At 40.6% G+C, this 18,174-nt stretch overlaps 1 protein-coding gene across 9 annotated transcripts in view; it reads left to right on the plus strand.

The window, feature by feature from the left end:
• NFX1 (nuclear transcription factor, X-box binding 1) overlaps window positions 1-18,174 on the plus strand; it is a 72,874-nt gene that overhangs the window by 40,741 nt on the left and 13,959 nt on the right. For 7 of the 9 annotated variants that reach the window (XR_013443726.1, XR_013443725.1, XM_078061373.1 and 4 more), the window contains exons 11-17: window positions 1,985-2,015; window positions 6,234-6,316; window positions 7,237-7,345; window positions 11,262-11,381; window positions 13,902-13,981; window positions 16,914-17,144; window positions 17,996-18,069. Coding sequence is in view for 7 of the 9 variants with exons in the window: in XM_078061373.1 (XP_077917499.1) it covers window positions 1,985-2,015; window positions 6,234-6,316; window positions 7,237-7,345; window positions 11,262-11,381; window positions 13,902-13,981; window positions 16,914-17,144; window positions 17,996-18,069 (728 nt within the window). In the remaining 2 variants the exon portion in view is untranslated. The remainder of the gene's footprint in view (window positions 1-1,984; window positions 2,016-6,233; window positions 6,317-7,236; window positions 7,346-11,261; window positions 11,382-13,901; window positions 13,982-16,913; window positions 17,145-17,995; window positions 18,070-18,174) is intronic. The other 2 variants (XM_078061369.1, XM_078061372.1) reach the window with 1 other exon arrangement.

The following is an 18,174-nucleotide window of genomic DNA, read 5'->3' on the forward strand; positions in this document are numbered from 1 at the left end:
ACTTGCAAATGTTCTGAGGATATGGTCCATAAATTGGGTGCTAGCTCATTAGGTAAGCTTTAGAATAAAAATGTAAAAATATAGCAGTTTACATGTGGCAAAAGTTGTGTGTGTGTGCAGTTTTTTTCCTGAAAGAAACTGCAGAGTACATGGGGCAGTAGAGATATTTTGAATGTCAGCTACAGGACCTTGAAGACTGTGAAGTACTGTGATTTAGTGATCACAATTTTAGTAATGCCCAGAGGTGCTCTTTGTGACCAAGAAGCACAGGCAGGTTGGGATGCGTGAGCTAGAAATGGCTACTGTCAGTTTGCTTCTTTCTCCCCAGCAATCCCATTCTCTGTGCTTTTTTGCTTCTCATTCACTGTCCTTCCTCACTCCCTTGAATACTGGACCCCATGGCAGTGAGTGTACTCATGAAAAGCTGTGTGTAAATAGAATTTTTGCAAGTAAGTTTTATTCTAAAATTGCTGGAGGCACTCCCTATCAGTATGAATTCTGTTGAAAACTTCGACAAAGTAAAAAATCTCCTTGAAACTGTTGATCATCACCTCATTGTTTAGCCAAATTTTTCATGAGATGTCTTTTGTAATGGAATGGGCTTTTCCATTGGAAGTAAGTTTTCTTTTTTCCTTTTTTTTTTTTTTAATTAAGATTTTACTTAGAGCAAGAGAAGGCATGAGTAGGGGAGGGACAGGGAGAGGATAAAGCAGGATCCCCACTGAGCAGGGAGCCCGACTCAGGGGCTCTATCCCAGGACCCCGGGATCATGACCTGAGCTGAAGGCAGATGCTTAACCGACTGAGCCACCCAGGCGCCCCCGGAGTGAGTTTTCTAGATAAATAAAACTTCTTAAAGCTTCAGAGGTGGTTTTCTTTTAATCACTTTGGTGGGAATCTTTGAAAAATGTGTTCTATATCTTACTACCTCTTAACAAAGAGTACTGTATTTAAGTTTTTGTTGGTAATTCATACTGATTTTAGGGATCTGTAGGAGCTCTGCCTTTCCCTGCAGTTTATCACTCTGGCATGTCATTTCTACTCTGTAATCCAGTGTTTGCATTAACTTGAACATTCGCTCAAGCAATATTCATGAGGCTACTCATGAAATTTCTAGAAAACATATGGGGAACTTTTTCTTCTCCAACCCAGCCAACTAATTTATCTAAAACATCTTTCTAGCCAGAATCGTCCATTTCTTAGACCTTTTTACTTCTGTCTTCAGCTCTAGTAGCTGCCCCTTTTTTCAGGGTCATTTTCACTAAGATAGAGTATTTTTATCATTTTGCTAGTTTCTGAGTACATAGCAACCTGTGAATGACATCAAAGACAAATTCAGATGTAGATGGTGGGCAGCCAAGCTCCCTCCCTCCCAAGTGACTGACTTACTCCTGCACAGCTGCCTCTCCACACATGTTATTCAGGATCATGCCTCAGCAAGTTACATGTGATAGATCTTTGGGGTCATTCCTACATAATTACTACAGTAATACTCTGAATGCCAGAGGACTACTATATTTCTACTTTGCTGCATTTCAGCAATGTCAGGGCTGCTCTTAAGTATGTTGAACTGTTTGCCTCTGGTACCAGATTGTTACATATTTTCACATTTTCTGCTATTTATGGCTTCTTCTGTCTACCCTTGCCAGGAAGTTATTTTTCTTTGCTTTGTATACCTTTAGCCACCCCTCTTTCCATTCAGATATTATAATTCCTAATCTACTTTAAATTAGGAGACCAGACCACAAAGATTGTTACAATGATATTTGCATGAAGTGTCAGTAAACCTGGGGCCCTGTTGTGAATAAAGCATATTAATATAGAGACTGAGCTAACCTAGTCCCAGATGGGTAAAGTTGGTAAATAAGTGGCTGCCAGAGAAGTACAGGATATTTAGGATATACATGTTACATTTAGCATTATACTATAGTTGTTTCATTTATTCCTAAAGGAGTTACTGTTGTCTTTTTTTCCTTTTTCCATAGGAGCTTCCATGTACCAGTCTAAAAAGTGAAGGTATGACTGGGAACGGGTAAGAGGGAACATTCTGGGGTAAAAGTAATTGTTCTCTATCTTGATAGGGGTTTGGGTTATGTATTTGTCATAATTCAGTAAAGGTAATTCAGTTAAGGTTTTTGTATTTCATTGTATGTAACTTTTACCTGAAAAGAAAAGTAAAAATCATAAATTGAATTCTAGTTAATGAAATGCTAAAGTTAGGGTAAGTGTACCCATATCTGCAACTTACTTTGAAATGCATCAAATATTAAGATAAATTGATTGGTAGATAGAATAGGTGGATATGTGAAAAAGTAAGGGTAGAATCTCAGTAATGGTCATATGGATATTCACTGTAAAGTTGTTTCAACTTCTTTATATGTTTGAAAATTTTCATAATAAAATGGTGGTAGTGGGGGTGAAGGTGAATAATACCTAATGCAGCAAACTTTTTACACACTGACTCTGATGCTTGATCCCCATAAGGCTTGATATGACTGTTGCATACCTGGAACAGGTACTCAGCCAGCAGCCTTCTTAAACTTGAGGACTATGGTGTTCTTTCTTCCTTTGTCCTTGATCCTGACATTCCATGCTATTACGATTCTGTCCTTTGCTAACCATCTCATAGTCTTTTGTTTAACCTTAAAACCTTTTTGAAAAAGTGATAAAAGTTAAATAGAAGTTAAATGTGTACAAAATTAAAGCTCTTATTCTGGCCAGGAAGAAAACTGTATTGGGTTAGGATGCTTTTGTTTGCAGGTATCGAAAACCCAGGGAAAAGTAACATCAGCAATAAGGGAGTTTACTGTCTCACATAATAGGAAGTGTGGAGGCAGAACAAGTCCAGGCTTGGTTAATTCCAGCCTCACTGATTCCAGGACACCAGGTCAGCTTCTCTGATTTTTTTGGTTTTTCCATCACGGGTGTAAGTTAATTACAGCAAGTCCATACATCATACCCAACATCATCTAAAGGAAAGAGATTCTTAAGCTTCCCTTCCTTCATTCCCCCCATCCCCCCCCGCCCCTGAGAGAGCAAGTGGGGTGGGGGAAGGGCAAAGGGAGAGAGAATCTGAAGCCAGTCCCCCACTGAGTGCAGAGCCCGACTTGGGGCTTGATCTCACAACCCTGAGATCATGGCTGGAGCCGAAATCAAGAGTCTGATGCTTAACTGACTGAGCCACCCAGATGCTCCAAGCTTCCCTTCCTTCTTAAAGAGCAAGGAAAACAGTTCTAAGAGGTTCTCAATACACTTTGTATCACATGCTCCTGCCTAAACCGGACATTAACAAGGGGAATGAAATGAACAAGCTAGATAGACTATTATACTACATTCACACCTGGAACTGAGGAGCACATGGGCACCCAATTTCTGAACAAAATTAAGGCTCTGTTAGCCTTAAGAAGGTGGGGAGTGGCTGTTTGGGAGGTAACTGGAAATACCCGCCTTAAGCCCACAGTCAAAATTTTGGTTATTAAAAAACATAATTTGAAAAAATTACATTAATACACTTTTAAAGTAAAAAAATAACAGCAGTGTAAAGTAAAAAGTGAAATATACCCTAACCCGATTTTTCCCCTCCTAGTTCCACTTCCCTGATGAAACTTATTAGTTTGTTGGGTCTGGGTCTTAGATCTTTTTCTGTATTCATATAGATGTATACACATGCCCATTAGTTTTGTTTTTTCTTCTAAACTTAGATTTATAGAAAACATGCTCTTTGCAACTTGGGTCTTTTTTTTTTCCTCAGTAATATATCAAAGACATTTTTCCATGTCAGTGTATATAGCCCTCCCTCTTACAGAGTATTCTGTATGTGGGTATGCCACAGTATAGTTCACCATTGCCCTTTGGGTGGTCATTCAGGTTGTCTCCAGTTTTTCCCCATTACGAATAATGCAGTAGCCATCTTGTCTGACATTTTAAAACTTTATGATGAAATATTTCAACCATAAGTGAGAGTAGAAAGATTAATATAATAAACCCCTAAGCACCTGTCACCCATCATCCATTATCAACATTTTGCCTGTCTTGTTTCATCCATCCCTCCCTTCCCTACTTTTTATTTTCACTAGAGTACTTTGAAAACAAATCTCAAACATTATTTCACCCACCTAGCACCTAGCCCATTTTTAAAAATTGAGATAAAATTCACATAATCTAGAACAGGCCATTTTAAAGTATACAATTCAGTGGCATGTAGTAAATTCACGGTGTTGTGCAGCCATCACCTCTGTCTAGTTCCAAAACATTTTCATCACCCCAAGAGGAAACCCTGTATTCATCAAGTTTTCATTCCCTACTCACTCCTCCCTTAAACCCCTGGGAACCACTAATCTGCTTTCTGTCTCTATGGATTTACCTGTTCTGAGTTTTTCATATAAATGGAATCATATAGTATGTAACCTTTATGCCTGGGTTCTTTCACTTAGCATGTTTTCAAGTTCATCCATGTTGTAGTACATATCAGTACTTCGTTCCTCTTTATGACTGAATAATATTTCATTGTATGGATATATTGCAATTTATCCATTCATCTGTTAACAGACATTTGGGTTGTTTCAATCTTTTGGCTATTATGATTAGTGCTACTGTGAACATTTGTACACAAATTTTTGTTAAAATATGTGTTTAAAATTTTTTTGGATAGGGGCGTCTGGGTGGCTCAGTCGTTAAGTGTCTGCCTTCGGCTCAGGTCATGATCCCAGGGTCCTGGGATCGAGCCCCACGTCGGGCTCCCTGCTCCGAGGAGCCTGCCTCTCCCTCTTCCACTCCCTCTGCTTGTGTTCCCTCTCTTGCTGTGTCTCTCTCTGTCGGATAAATAAATAAAATCTTTAAAAAAAATAAAAAATAGGGCGCCTGGGTGGCTCAGTCGTTAAGCGTCTGCCTTCGGCTCAGGTCATGATCCCAGGGTCCTGGGATCGAGTCCCACATCGGGCTCCCTGCTCGGCAGGAAGCCTGCTTCTCCCTCTCCCACTCCCCCTGCTTGTGTTCCTGCTCTCGCTGTCTCTCTCTCTCTCAAATAAATAAATAAAATCTTTAAAAAAAAAAAAAAAGATTATCTCAAGGAAAAAAAATGTTATTAAAAAAAAAAATAAAAAATAAAATTTTTTTGGATATATACCTACAAGTGGAATTGCTGGATCATATGGTAATTCTGTGTGTAATTTTTTGAAGAACTGCCACAGCAGTTTTCTGTAGCAGCTACATCATTTTACATTCCCATCAACAATGTATGAGGGTTCCAGTTTTTCCACATTCTCTCCAACACTTATTTTTTGTTTGGTTTTGGTTTTGGTTTTTATGTGTTTTTTTATTATAGCTATCTAAATATATATGAAGTGATATGTCATTATGGTTTTGATTTGCATTTCCTTAGTGACGTTGAACATTGTTTAATGTACTTTGCCATTTGTAATCTTCTTTGGAAAAGAGTCTTTTTAAGTCCTTTGCCAATCTTTTAATTGGGTGGTTTCTCTTGTTGTTGAGTTGTAAGAGTTCTTTATGTATTTTGGGTCCTAGACCCTTATAGATAGATGATGTGCAAATATTTTCACCCATTATGTAGACTGTCTTTTCACTTTCTTAATGGTGTTCTTGGTGCACAAAATCTTTTAATTTTGATCAAGCCCAGTTTCTGTTTTTTCTTTTGTTGATTGTGCTTTTGGTGTCCTAGCCACTTTTTTTTTTTTTAGCCACTTTTAAAACTATATATGTAGGAATGATTTCTTTTTTTTTTTTTTTAAAGATTTTATTTATCTTTAAAAGAGAGAGGGAACACAAGCAAGGGGGACTGGGAAAGGGAGAAGCAAGCTTCCCGCCGAGCAGGGAGCCCGATGCGGGGCTCGATCCCAGGACCCTGAGATCATGACCTGAGCCGAAGGCAATTGCTTAACCAACTGAGCCACCCAGGCACCCCAGGAATGATTTCTTAAGATAGAATTACCACTGAAATTTTTGATAGATACATATGTACATCAAAAATTTATACTCCTATCCACTGAGTGTGCCTTGTTCTCTCTACACCTTCACCCATACCAAATATTAATCAGTCTCCCATTGTCTTTTTGACAATCTGACAAATGAAAAATATCTTTTTATATTTATTTTCATCATAACTAACTTATTTATCTTATTACATTTGTATTTCTTCAGCTTGTAGTCACTCAAATATTTGTTGAATGAATGTTCATATCCTTTGCCCTTTTTTTTTTTCTTTTTAATTGGCCACAGCAGATGCTACATTTATGTGTGATAAGCGGTGTAACAAGAAACGGTTGTGTGGACGGCATAAATGTAATGAGATATGCTGTGTGGTAAGTGGACCTATCATTAGGTACAGTCAGATTGCATTCATCCAGGGGCTGGGCATCTAGAAGCCTCAGCCATCTGGAATGTAGCCCAGATTTAGAAATCACTGGGAGGGACCCCTGACCAGCAGTGAGAGAGCTGCCCAGAGAGACAGGCCTTTTTAGGCCCTAGCCAGGTCAGCCTGTGGCAATATGGAGGAAGAGGAAGAAGAAAGAAGGCCTCAGGCTCCAGAGCCCAAGATCACCAGATGAGCATATAGTCCTCTGCAGGAGATTATGTGCTGTCCTAACACACAGACTGGGCTGGTCTTAGGACTTCAGGGTTTGGGTTTCACATACAATGTGGATCAGGTCAGTAGGCAAAATGAGTAGGGCATTTTTGAAAGGAGCAATTTTCAGTTATCTGAAATAATTCACTTATGTGGAACTAAATAAAGGAAGCACTCCCTGGCAGTACTGTATTACCATGTTGTGCGTGTGTGTCTTGTGTATAAACAAGATAACACAGTGCCAATACCAAAGTAGTGCATGTATACACACACCTATATATGTATATTATACATAATTGTTATTTCTGAAGTTTACATATTGGTAAGATAAAGAGTGATAAAATTGGACAACGTACCAAGACTTATAAATCAGTATTCGAAAGCTTAAAGACTTCCTCTTATTATTGAAAATTTCAAACATACACAAAAGCAGAGAGATTAGTATGAGTCTTAAATACCCAACACCCAACTTCAGTAGTGATCAGTTCATGACTAATCTTATTTCATCCACATCCACACCTACTCCCTCTAATTATTTTGAAGCTAATCCGGGACATCATTTCATCCATAAATGTGGAGAGCTTCTCTTTTATTACTCTTCTTCTTGTTTGTGGAAAATATAAATGGAGATAATTTTACAAATGAATCTCTTTGTAGGATAAGGAGCACAAGTGTCCTTTGATTTGTGGGAGGAAACTCCGTTGTGGCCTTCATAGATGTGAAGAACCTTGTCACCGTGGGAACTGCCAGTCCTGCTGGCAAGCCAGTGAGTGTCTTCACTATATGCTTTATTTTAAGTTTTCTAGAAATTCAGGCATAATATATTTTGAGGGATTGATTTACTTAATTTGGTATGGGTTACTGAACTAAGCCTAAGTATTTCAGATATGTTGAGACGTTAAAAAAAAGTTATTCTGGTGCTGTGTTGTCTTCCCAGAATGTATAAAACCTGGGATGTAAGCAAGAATGCTAAGATGAGATCTGGCTCATTACTGGATTACTCCTAAATATCATTAACAGATTCTGTCCTCAACGGTCTTCTTTCTCTATATTAGTAGCTGTTTAGAAACTTGGTTTTAGGACGCATTTACATTCTTAAAAATTATCAAGGACCCTCAAAGAGCTCTTTTTATGTGATTTATATCTGTTTACCATAGTAGAAATTAAAACAGAAATTTTTTTTAAAGATTTTATTTATTTATACTGCTTCTCCCTCTCCTTCTGCCCCTCCCCCACTCATGCTGTCTCTCTTTCTCTCAAATAAATAAAATCTTTTAAGAAGATAATATACTCATTGCATATTAATATAAATGACTTCTTTTTAAGGATTTTGTTTATTTGAGGGGCGCCTGGGTGGCTCAGTCGTTAAGTGTCTGCCTTCGGCTCAGGTCATGATCCCAGGGTCCTATGATCAAGCCCCTTATCGGGCTGCCTGCTCAGCCCTTTTTTTTTTTTAAGATTTTATTTATTTACTTATTTATTTGATAGAGAGAGACACAGCGAGAGAGGGAACACAAGCAGGGGGAGTGGGAGAGGGAGAAGCAGGCTTCCCACTGCACAGGGAGCCCGATGTGGGGCTCGATCCCAGGACCCTGGGATCATGACCTGAGTCGAAGGCAGACGCTTAATGACTGAGCCACCCAGGCGCCCCAAATAAATAAATAAAATCTTTTAAAAAAAAAAGGATTTTATTTATTTGAGAGAGAGAGAGAGAGAGCATGAGTCGTGGGGGAGGGCAGAGGGAGACACAGACTCCCCACTGAGTAGGGAGCCCAATGTGGGGCTCAGTCCCAGGACCCTGGGATCATGAGCTGAAGGCAGATGCTTAACCAACTGAGACACCCAGGTGTCCTTAAATGACATATTTTTAAAACTATTTTTTTAACTAGAAGAGTAGATGGGTTCTCATATCTGCTTCTACATTAATCTGTTGCAGTATAGAGTTGAAGGAAATGAAAAAAATCTGGCCTTACATAGATATATAGTTGAAAAAGAGAGTATAATCGTGGATATTCTTTTTTTGAAATTATACCAAAACTCAACCTCATTTCAGAAGGGACTTAAGTCCGGGGTTTTGTTTTTGTTCTCTATCACATTAAAATTCATTGGTTTTTCTTATATTTTGAATGGATCTTTTACCCATGCATGATTTTATAGCATCGCACATTGATCATTTGGAAATGAATTATTCACTGTGCTATGCAGATTTTTGAAATGGTGAAAAATTTTATGTTATAATATTAAAAATTTACATTCATTAATATAACTACCAATCTCATCAGAAAAGTCTTGGGAAAAGTATTAGGAAGTTGTCAAGCTCATAGTGGTAAATACATATTTTCCAAAATTCTGTTTTCACTTGAAGGCTTGAAAATTGGTTTTCCTGAATTGATAGGCTCACTTTGGTAATTTTTGATAAAATGTATGCCAGATACCCAAGTCTAAATAACCATAGCTTGTCAGTCATTCTTTCAAGTAAAAATGGTATTCTAGCTCACAACTCCAACAAGTGCAGTTCTTTAAAACAACCAGATTTGGGGCGCCTGAGTGGCTCAGTCGTTAAGCGTCTGCCTTCCGCTCAGGTCATGATCCCAGGGTGCTGGGATCGAGCCCCGCGTCGGGCTCCCTGCTCTGGGGGCAGCTTGTTTCTCTTGCTCCCATCCCCCCTGCTTGTGTTCCCTTTCTCACTGTCTCTCTCTCTCTCTGTCAAATAAATAAATAAAATCTTTAAAAATAAATAAATAAATAAACAACCAGATTATATTTTAGTGCGCAGCGAAAGTGCTTTATGCAGATTTCCCACTTTGTTTCACAGATTTTGAATTTATATTTAAGAAGACATGTATTTAAGAACTAAATTGTCTTTCTTTTTATTGCTTCATCAAGGACTTACTTAAGTGAAACTAGCATTTTTTATTTATTCTAAGTGCTTGGCAGTGAGAAATACCATGATTACATTTTGGTACTACTGCCTTGATCTGTGCTAAAGCCCTGGCAGTTTTACTAGCCGTGGCTTTTGTACCATCAGTATAAATGTCAACATAGTGAAAACAAAAATAATATCTTAGTCTTATGAAAATAATTTTGGCCCTATGGACTCCCTGAAAGGATCTCAGGGACCCTTAGGCATCAACAGAGCACACTTTGAGAACTGCTGCATTAAAAGATTGGCTTAGATCAAGATTTCCCAAAATGTCTTTTGCTAGAATGCTAGGCCTACTTCATTTCAAAAAAAGAGTTGAGTCCGTGCTTTGATATAAATCACACACATGGGGGCACCTGGGTGGCTCAGTCGGTTAAGGGTCTGCCTTCGGCTCAGGTCATGATCTCAGGGTCCTGGGATCGAGCCCCGTTTTGGACACCCTGCTCAGTGGAGAATCTGCTTGCTTCTCCCTCTGCTCCTCCCCCCTGCTCATTCTCTCTCTTTCTCTCTCTCAAATAATCTTTTAAAAATAAATAAATCACATACATGGATTCCATGAAAACAACTTATATAGCCCCTTTACCTTTACCTAGCTATTTCTCATAATAAGCTTTTTGAATGGATAGGCCAAAGTATGGTATCACCACCTCACCAATAGAAAGCTGAGAAGGGTTAAGTTACCAGCCCATAATTACTTAGCGAGTAAGTAGTAGGTCCAGGACTCAAAGCCTAAGTCTCCTTACTGTATTTATAGGGCTCTTTCTGCCACATTGTGTAGCCTCTGAAGGGTTTGGTGGAAAGAGTACTGACTGGAGAAGAGCAGTGGGTGGAAGAACCTTGAGAGCCCTGGGCTTCCTAATTCTTAGTGACTTGGTTGAGATCAACAGCCAAAGGCCTGGCCTCTACCAAGACTCAGAATTGGAGAACTGTTTCCCCTTGGGATTTAGGAGTTAGGAGAGCTCTTGAGGTGGACTGCTTGTTGGAGCTGTCCAGTGTGAGTCATCATTTTGATTTAGCTTGGGAACTGTGCATAATGAACTTGGATGCAGCTCTGTGCTTCGTTTCAACTTCATATTTCTAGCGTGATAGGTGTTGATTATACCTGTAAGAATTTCGGGGGGCGGGGCGCGCCTGGGTGGCTCAGTTGGTTAAGCCTCTGCCTTCAGCTCAGGTCATGATCTTGTGGTCCTGGGATCAAACCCCACATCAGCCTCCCTGCTTAGCAGGGAGCCTGCTTCTTCCTCTCCCTCTGCTCCTCCCCACCGCTCGTGCACACGCACTCTCTCTCTCTCTCAAATAAATAAAATCTTTAAAAAAAAGAATTTTTTTGAATGGCTTCAGTGGCTCTCTGAGGTTTATCTTCAAATGTATACTTTAGTATGTTTGTTAATTATCTGTGGCTTTCAGAATCTCTATCCTTTTCCCTAACCAAAGGAGTTTGGGGAAAAAAGCTATATCTTTAGTGGAAGTCTCCTCTTCTCTCAAAAGAGATGGTCTGTAGATCTGTTGTCTATAAAATACATGTCAAAGTGTCCTGGGTTGCTCGTGGATTAGAGTTTGTTGCAAATAACATACCTGTCTGCTCCTTTGCCACCAGCTCAACTTTAATAAAATAAAAACCTTTTGTGAAAAAAGCAGTCCCCTAAAAGAAAAAAAAATGCAAGCCAAAAAAAGTGTGTGTGGTCTGTGTCTGTGTAAATATGTGTGTGCACATTCCAAACTCAGAAAGATTGTTTTATTTCACCTGCCTCTCCATCAGGTTTTGATGAACTAACCTGCCACTGTGGTGCATCAGTGATCTACCCACCAGTTCCCTGTGGTACAAGACCCCCTGAGTGTACCCAGACCTGTGCCAGAGTCCATGAATGTGACCATCCAGGTGGGTCCCACCTCCTTCCTCCGCACCTCACAGCTTGCTTACACTGTGTCATTTTGGATGTTGCATGACAGTCTTCAGTGCTCTGAGGTCGTGTTGTGATGGCCACCCCTTGTTCCCTGTTCTCGGGCTGCTTCTCTGAAGGTGGGTCTGTGATCTGGGCCACAGCTGGGAATCACAGTGCCCTCCATCTCTGTACTCTGTGGATGTCACACACACCTGAAAGGCTGGGAGAACCTCCAGCTGGTCTTATCTTTCAGGGACTTTTCTTCTTTTCTTGTTGCCTCCAATTTGGGTGTATATTTCAAGGTTGAGCATCTCTTTGCAAAATTGAAAGTCACTTGTTTTTTGTGGTTGCTGTTGTTATGGAAGTAATGTATGTTTATTGTATAAAAAGAAAGAAAGTGAGATAAAATCAGTAAAGTCAAAGGATTGGATTTAAATCATCTATTATGCCAGCTTGTAGGAATTACACATTAGTATGTATTTTTCAGGGCTTTTTTTCTATGGGCAAAAATAGATATTTGCGTTTTTTTCCTTCGCGTAAAATAAAAGTGGGATCCTACTGATTTTATTTTAATTCTTTTCTTCTCTTATTATTGTATTTTGAATCTCTCTTCTTATCAATGAATATTTTTCTACAATATAGATTTTTTTAAAGATTTATTTGAGAGAGAGCACACAAGTAGGAAGGGCAGAGGGAGAGGGAGAGAGAATCTCAAGCAGACTCCCTGCTGAGTGCAGAGCCCAATGTGGAGTTCAGTCTCACAACCCTGAGATCACGACCTGAGCCGAAACCAAGAGTTGACGCTCAACCAAATGTGCCCAGGTGCCCCTCTCCAGTATAGATTTTTAATAATTAATGGAGTGTGCTTTACATGGATGGGCCATAACTTAGTCTCATGTTGCTGGACAATTAAGTTGTTTCCAATTCTTCTCTCATAAACTGCTGTAGACACCAGACCAGTAGCTACTTAACATCACCCATTTTCTGTTACTGGCTTTCCTCTGGGACCATATTGGGCTCATCATTTCATTTTACCAAGTCCCAGAGGCAAACCTGAAATAACTCAAGTCACCAGATTTGGCACTTACACTTAATTTGGCCATATGAATCAGACTGACAAATAGACAACCAGTTCTCAAATTTTTAAGTTAATAGAGTAAAACAGAATTAAGTAAATTCCTAATGAAGTAAAAGGTCTCTTCTTTCCTGGGGACCTTAGGATGGCCCTTCCCACTTAGTCTGCAAGCCCCTACTTCAGTGTTCACACCAGCATGAAGTAAGTGCCCAAGCCAATACTCACCCACTTCCTCCTTTACACTCACTTGCAGATGATACAGATGAAGTCCACATCCTTGTGGTTAATGTCCATAGTGAGAACTTAACCATTTATGAGGTGTTTTAGCCTGCTTTTGTTCAGCATTCATTTAACTTCTTTGAGTGTTAGTTGTATATCCAGCATGGTATCAGACACAGAGGTTCAGAGGAAGAAAAAAGTAGCCCATGACCTAGAGATTCTTATGTTCTTCCCAAGAGGAAGAGGGTAGTTATGTGCACATGACACAGCCATTACATGAAAATGGGCCAGATAACATGGTAGCAAACCATCTGCAAAAGACCTCAGACATGAGGGAGTGTAAGAGAGCTCAAGGTCGGGTATGATCAGCAAGGAAGGCTTTGTTGTAGGAGATGAGTTTGGATGAACTGTCTCTTACAGACAGCAAGGAAATTGAAAGGTATCACGGGAGCATGTCAGATGGGATGAGTAGCAGAGATAGGTAAGCAAAAGTGAGCAGTTGCCATGTAAGGTAGGGCCAAAAGAATGATTGAGTAGAATGGACAGACCAGGGGCTGTGCCGTAGGAAATGAGTGGAAAAACTGCCTCCCTCTCTGCTTCTCTGTGCATGTATCTGTCCTGCCTCAGTGGGGTTTCTTTTTCTCACTCATGCTCATCCTTCAACACTTTAATAGAAAGCCACCTACTTTTTCTTTCCTATTTTCCATTTTAAAAAGTACTCCCAGGGTCGCCTGGGTGGTTCAGTCGATTAAGTGTTTGCCTTCGTCTCAGGTCATGATCCCAGGGTCCTGGGATCGAGCCCCACATGAGGCTCCCTGCTAGCAGTGAGCCTGCTTCTTCTTCCGCCCCTCCCCCTCTGCTCTTATGCTGTCTCTGTCTCTCAAATAAATAAATAAAATCTTTAAAAAAATAAAAAGAACTCCCAGCTTCTAAACTTAAAAGTTCCATGTTATATACCATTTTAACATGTGTAATAGTTTATGTGGCTTTATTATTTTTTTAAAGATTTATTTATTTGAGAGAGAGAGAGAGAGAGCACAAGCAGGGGGGAGGAGCAGACTCCTCACTGAGCAGGGAGCCTGACGTGGGGCTTGATCTCACGACTCTGAGATCATGACCTGAGCCGAAGTCAGATGCTTAACCGACTGGCGCCCCAGTTTATGTGGCTTTATTTAAACATTATTCCTAAACATAATTCCTAATTTCCTTTCTCTTTTAACAGTGTATCATTCTTGTCATAGTGAAGAGAAGTGTCCCCCCTGTACTTTCCTAACTCAGAAATGGTGCATGGGAAAACACGAGGTAAGTTTTCTCTCTCAAGTGTTTATTGTTCCAGCTAGAGATTTATGATTGAATTACTTTTAGAATTGTTAGTCTCTTTGTTTCTGAAAGTAAAAATATACTCCAAGAAGCAGAGGTTTGCTATTGCCACTTTTTTCTTTCTTTTTTTTTTTAATTAAGATATAATTTGCATAAAATAAAATTTACCCATCACCATGCTGTGGCTAAATACTGGTAGAAGAAATAGAAGAATCCAGGGCACCTGGGTGGCTCAGTCCGTTGAGCGTCCGACTCTTGATTTCAGTTCAGGTCATGATCCTCAGGGTCATAAGAATCCCACGCTCAGCAGGGAGTCTCCCTCTCTGTCTCTCTCCTTCTCCCTCTCCCTCCCCCTCTCCCACTACCCCTCCCCTCGCTCGTGTGCTCTCTCTCTCTCTCTCTCTCTAAAATAAATCTAAAAAAAAATAAAAGGGGCGCCTGGGTGGCTCAGTCGTTAAGCGTCTGCCTTCGGCTCAGGTCATGATCCCAGGGTCCTGGGATCGAGCCCCGCATCGGGCTCCCTGCTCGACGGGAAGCCTGCTTCTCCCTCTCCTACTCCCCCTGCTTCTGTTCCCTCTCTCGCTGTGTCTCTCTCTGTCAAATAAATAAATAAATAAATCTTTAAAAAAATAAAATAAAATAATAAAATCAAATAAGATTTACCCCTTTAAGTGTACAGGTCCTTGAATTTTGACAAAAACATTCATACAGTCATGTAATCACCACCACAGTCAAGATGCAGAATAGTTCATTCACCCCCAAATATTCCTTCATGTCTGTATAATTTTCACCCCCTATCTCCTGGCCCTGGCAACCAGTGATCTCTTGTCTGTCCCAGTAGTTTTGCCTTTTCCGGAATGTCACATAAATGAAATCATACAATGGGTAGTATTTTGAGCCTCTTTTGCTATCATTTTTACTCTGGTTGCAATCAGGTGAAAGTCAGTTGGCTTGAGAACGTGAGCTGTGTTCAGAGACAACTTTTAGGTTAACCAGCATGGGAGAGGTTGCTAGCCTGGGTACAGGTGTTACAGTGAGAGCATCCCAAGAGTGGAGGTGGTCTCTCCACCAGCTGCCACTGTTCCTTCCTCTATGCCCCGTGCAGCTTCCTGTCCTGGCCACTGGATCAAAACACCTTCCTCCAGGCTCATCTACGCCTCCGCAGTGCCACTACTGTGAAGGACTTTCATCCTTATTCTCAACTTGGAAGCTTATTTGGCACCATTGACTATAGACCCTTGGAAGCACTTTCAAAAAATTCTTAATTTAAAAAATGCATATTCATTGTAGACAATTAAGAATATACAATTCTGCAATCCAGAAAGAAATAGTCTTAACATTCTTGTGCATAGATTATCAGGCATGTGTGATACATACTTTCTCATACTCTATTAAGATCGTACTATTTTTATGGGACACCTGGGTGGCTCACTCAATTGAGTATCCAGCTCTTGATCTCAGCTCAGGTCTTGATCTCAGGGATGTGAGTTCAAGCCCTGTGCCCACCGTGGATCCTACTTAAAAAAAAAAAAAAAAAGTTTATACTATTTTGTAACTTTCTTCTTACTTCATAACATGTTAGCCAGCATTTTTGGAAACTCTTGACATCTATGACAACATGCTTTCAGTATCTTTATCTTGATCGACATATTTTCTCCCCTTATTTCCTGTGAGTGGTTCTCAAGTCATAGTCCTTATAAATCTCACTTCCTCTGAGAGTAACCATTCTAAGACATCCAAGTATTATCTTTGTGTTGACGGCTTATTTGGACTTCATGCGACAAATACTGATTGCATACCTACTATGTGCTAGGTATAACAGGCCTGGTTCGAGTGATTCAGAAGAGAATAAGACAGGTGTGACTGCTCCCCTCGTGGAGCCTTCACTCTGGGGGGGGAGACAGGCATGTAAACAGTCAATTACAAGTGCAGTGGCAGGGGAAGTCCAAAGTACTGAGCGGGATCGAAGGAGCCCACACCCAGGGAAGGTGTTTGTAGAGGAAGTGATCTCCTAAAGGATAATGAAAAGGTAGACAAGTAATGAGGGGAGGGGACAACAGAGGATATAGTGTGTGTAAAAATTATCTCCGGACTCTGGCAGTAGTGTAAGTCTTTAGTGATTGGGAACTACATTCTACCAAAATACTTCTAAAGTGATTCTAAAGCAATTAGAAGCATGTACGTCTTAGACTTTGGAAGCCTCTTCAAGAGTAAAAGTTATGTGTCACTAGAATCAAAGTATATTCCTCATTTTGAGGGTTCTTGGAAGAATTTGAGTGAATATATAAGAGTAACCTTTGGTCCCACAGAAGTAAAATTCCAGCATCTTTTTCCTGGAGTAAGGAATCTTGGAAGAAGGTGATTTAAAAAATGAGTTTGGGGTTTCATGGCCTGTTGCCCCTTAATATTTTAAATGACAAAGCTGCTTAAAGCTATGAAGACCATGAGTCAGGAGATGTGAGGAGAGTTGATTATTTATGTAAAACGGCCCTGCCAGCAGTCTTGAAACCATGGGTCAGGGGTGTCCCCAACCCTCAGGGTTCATGTGTCAACTCAGTGCCCTAGCTGTTTGCAGAACAGAGCGGGGAAGATCATCTGATCCTCTCAGTTGGTCATAGCATTTTCAAATACTCCCTAGTTATCTGGTTTCATGTACTTGTTACCCACCCTGGGAAGTGTAGGTCTTAAGTCACACTTGGTTGCTAGCACAAATTCTTTTGGATCATAACAAGTATTATTAAATAAGGTTCAGATTTGTTTATTTTCAAGTTAACCTTTCAGATTTTAAAGATCAGCCTAATTTTTTTCAGATAAGAGTAACTTTTTGAAAATTCAGAAATGTTTAAATACGAAATTAAAACTCATCCCAAATCCCACACGGAGATAAGAATCTAGCTACTTCTGTCTCTCCTAGTTACGGAGCAACATCCCCTGTCACCTGGCTGATATCTCTTGCGGATTACCCTGCAGTGCCACGCTACCGTGTGGGATGCACAAGTGTCAGAGACTCTGTCACAAAGGAGAGTGTCTTGTGGATGAGGCCTGCAAGCAGCCCTGCACCACCCCCAGAGCTGACTGTGGCCACCCGTGTATGGCCCCCTGCCACCCCAGCTCACCCTGCCCCATGACTGCTTGTAAAGCCAAGGTGCGTATTCCTGACTCCAGATAGGGCATTGACTGTGGTTCTGGGGCTACTCAGGAGTCCGGAAGTGCTTGTAGAAGTGCCTGAGCACACATTCTAATCAGAAGTCATTGGTTGCAAGGAAGTGCAAGTTAAATTAGCAAGAGAAAGGTGGAGTATTACACAGATTTCTGTCTGCCCAGTTTGAAATGGCCTTTTAGTTCAGGAGGTGCCCACTGCCACCTGACAACAGTCTCTGTCTCTCTCCCTTAGAGCAGATTCTCAAGAGAGACTCCGATTGCCTGCTCCATTTATTCAACAAATATATAAGTGTTCTGTGCAGGATGTTTTGCTAGGTGCTAGGGCTATACCAGTGAGCAGGAGACACAAAGTCCCTTCAATTAGATGGGACAGATAATAGATAATGAATTATGACTGTGGTGAACAAGAAGTTACACCCTTGTAGAGGGTGCTGTGAGGGCATGTGAGTGGGCGACTTAGCCTGGTCCAAGGGATCTAAGCAAGGCCTCCCTGAGGAGATGAAAGCAGACTGATGAGGTGGACTTGATTAGGCTTTGGGTGGTCTTGGCCAGGTTCAGTGGTAAAAACTTCATTCTAGGCCTGCCCCTTCAGGTAGGGTTAAGGACAGGAGTAGTTCCCAGAAAGAGTCACTGTAGAGTGAACAGTTCTCCTAGTGTGTCCACTACCACATTGTCAGTTTGTGTGCATGGTTAGCTTCCTCCATCCTGAAGGGTAGCCACTCACTGGCTGTATTCTCTGCCATGGTTGGATTTGAGAGAGGCTTTAAAAGTGAAACCTGCCTATTCACATGGTTTCCATGTGCTAAAAGTCCCTCCATGTTAATCTTATTTCAGATAGAGCTGCAGTGTGAATGTGGACGAAGAAAAGAGATGATGATTTGCTCCGAAGCATCCAGTACTTATCAAAGGTTAGTGCTACTTAAATGTTAACAGTGGTGGATCTCAGTCTACGGAAGGTACACATGTGTATACATGTGTTTATTGTCAAATCCTTGCAACTTTTGTCAAGTTTG

Source organism: Halichoerus grypus, chromosome 14 (assembly GCF_964656455.1).
Source record: "Halichoerus grypus chromosome 14, mHalGry1.hap1.1, whole genome shotgun sequence".
NCBI lineage: Eukaryota > Metazoa > Chordata > Mammalia > Carnivora > Phocidae > Halichoerus > Halichoerus grypus.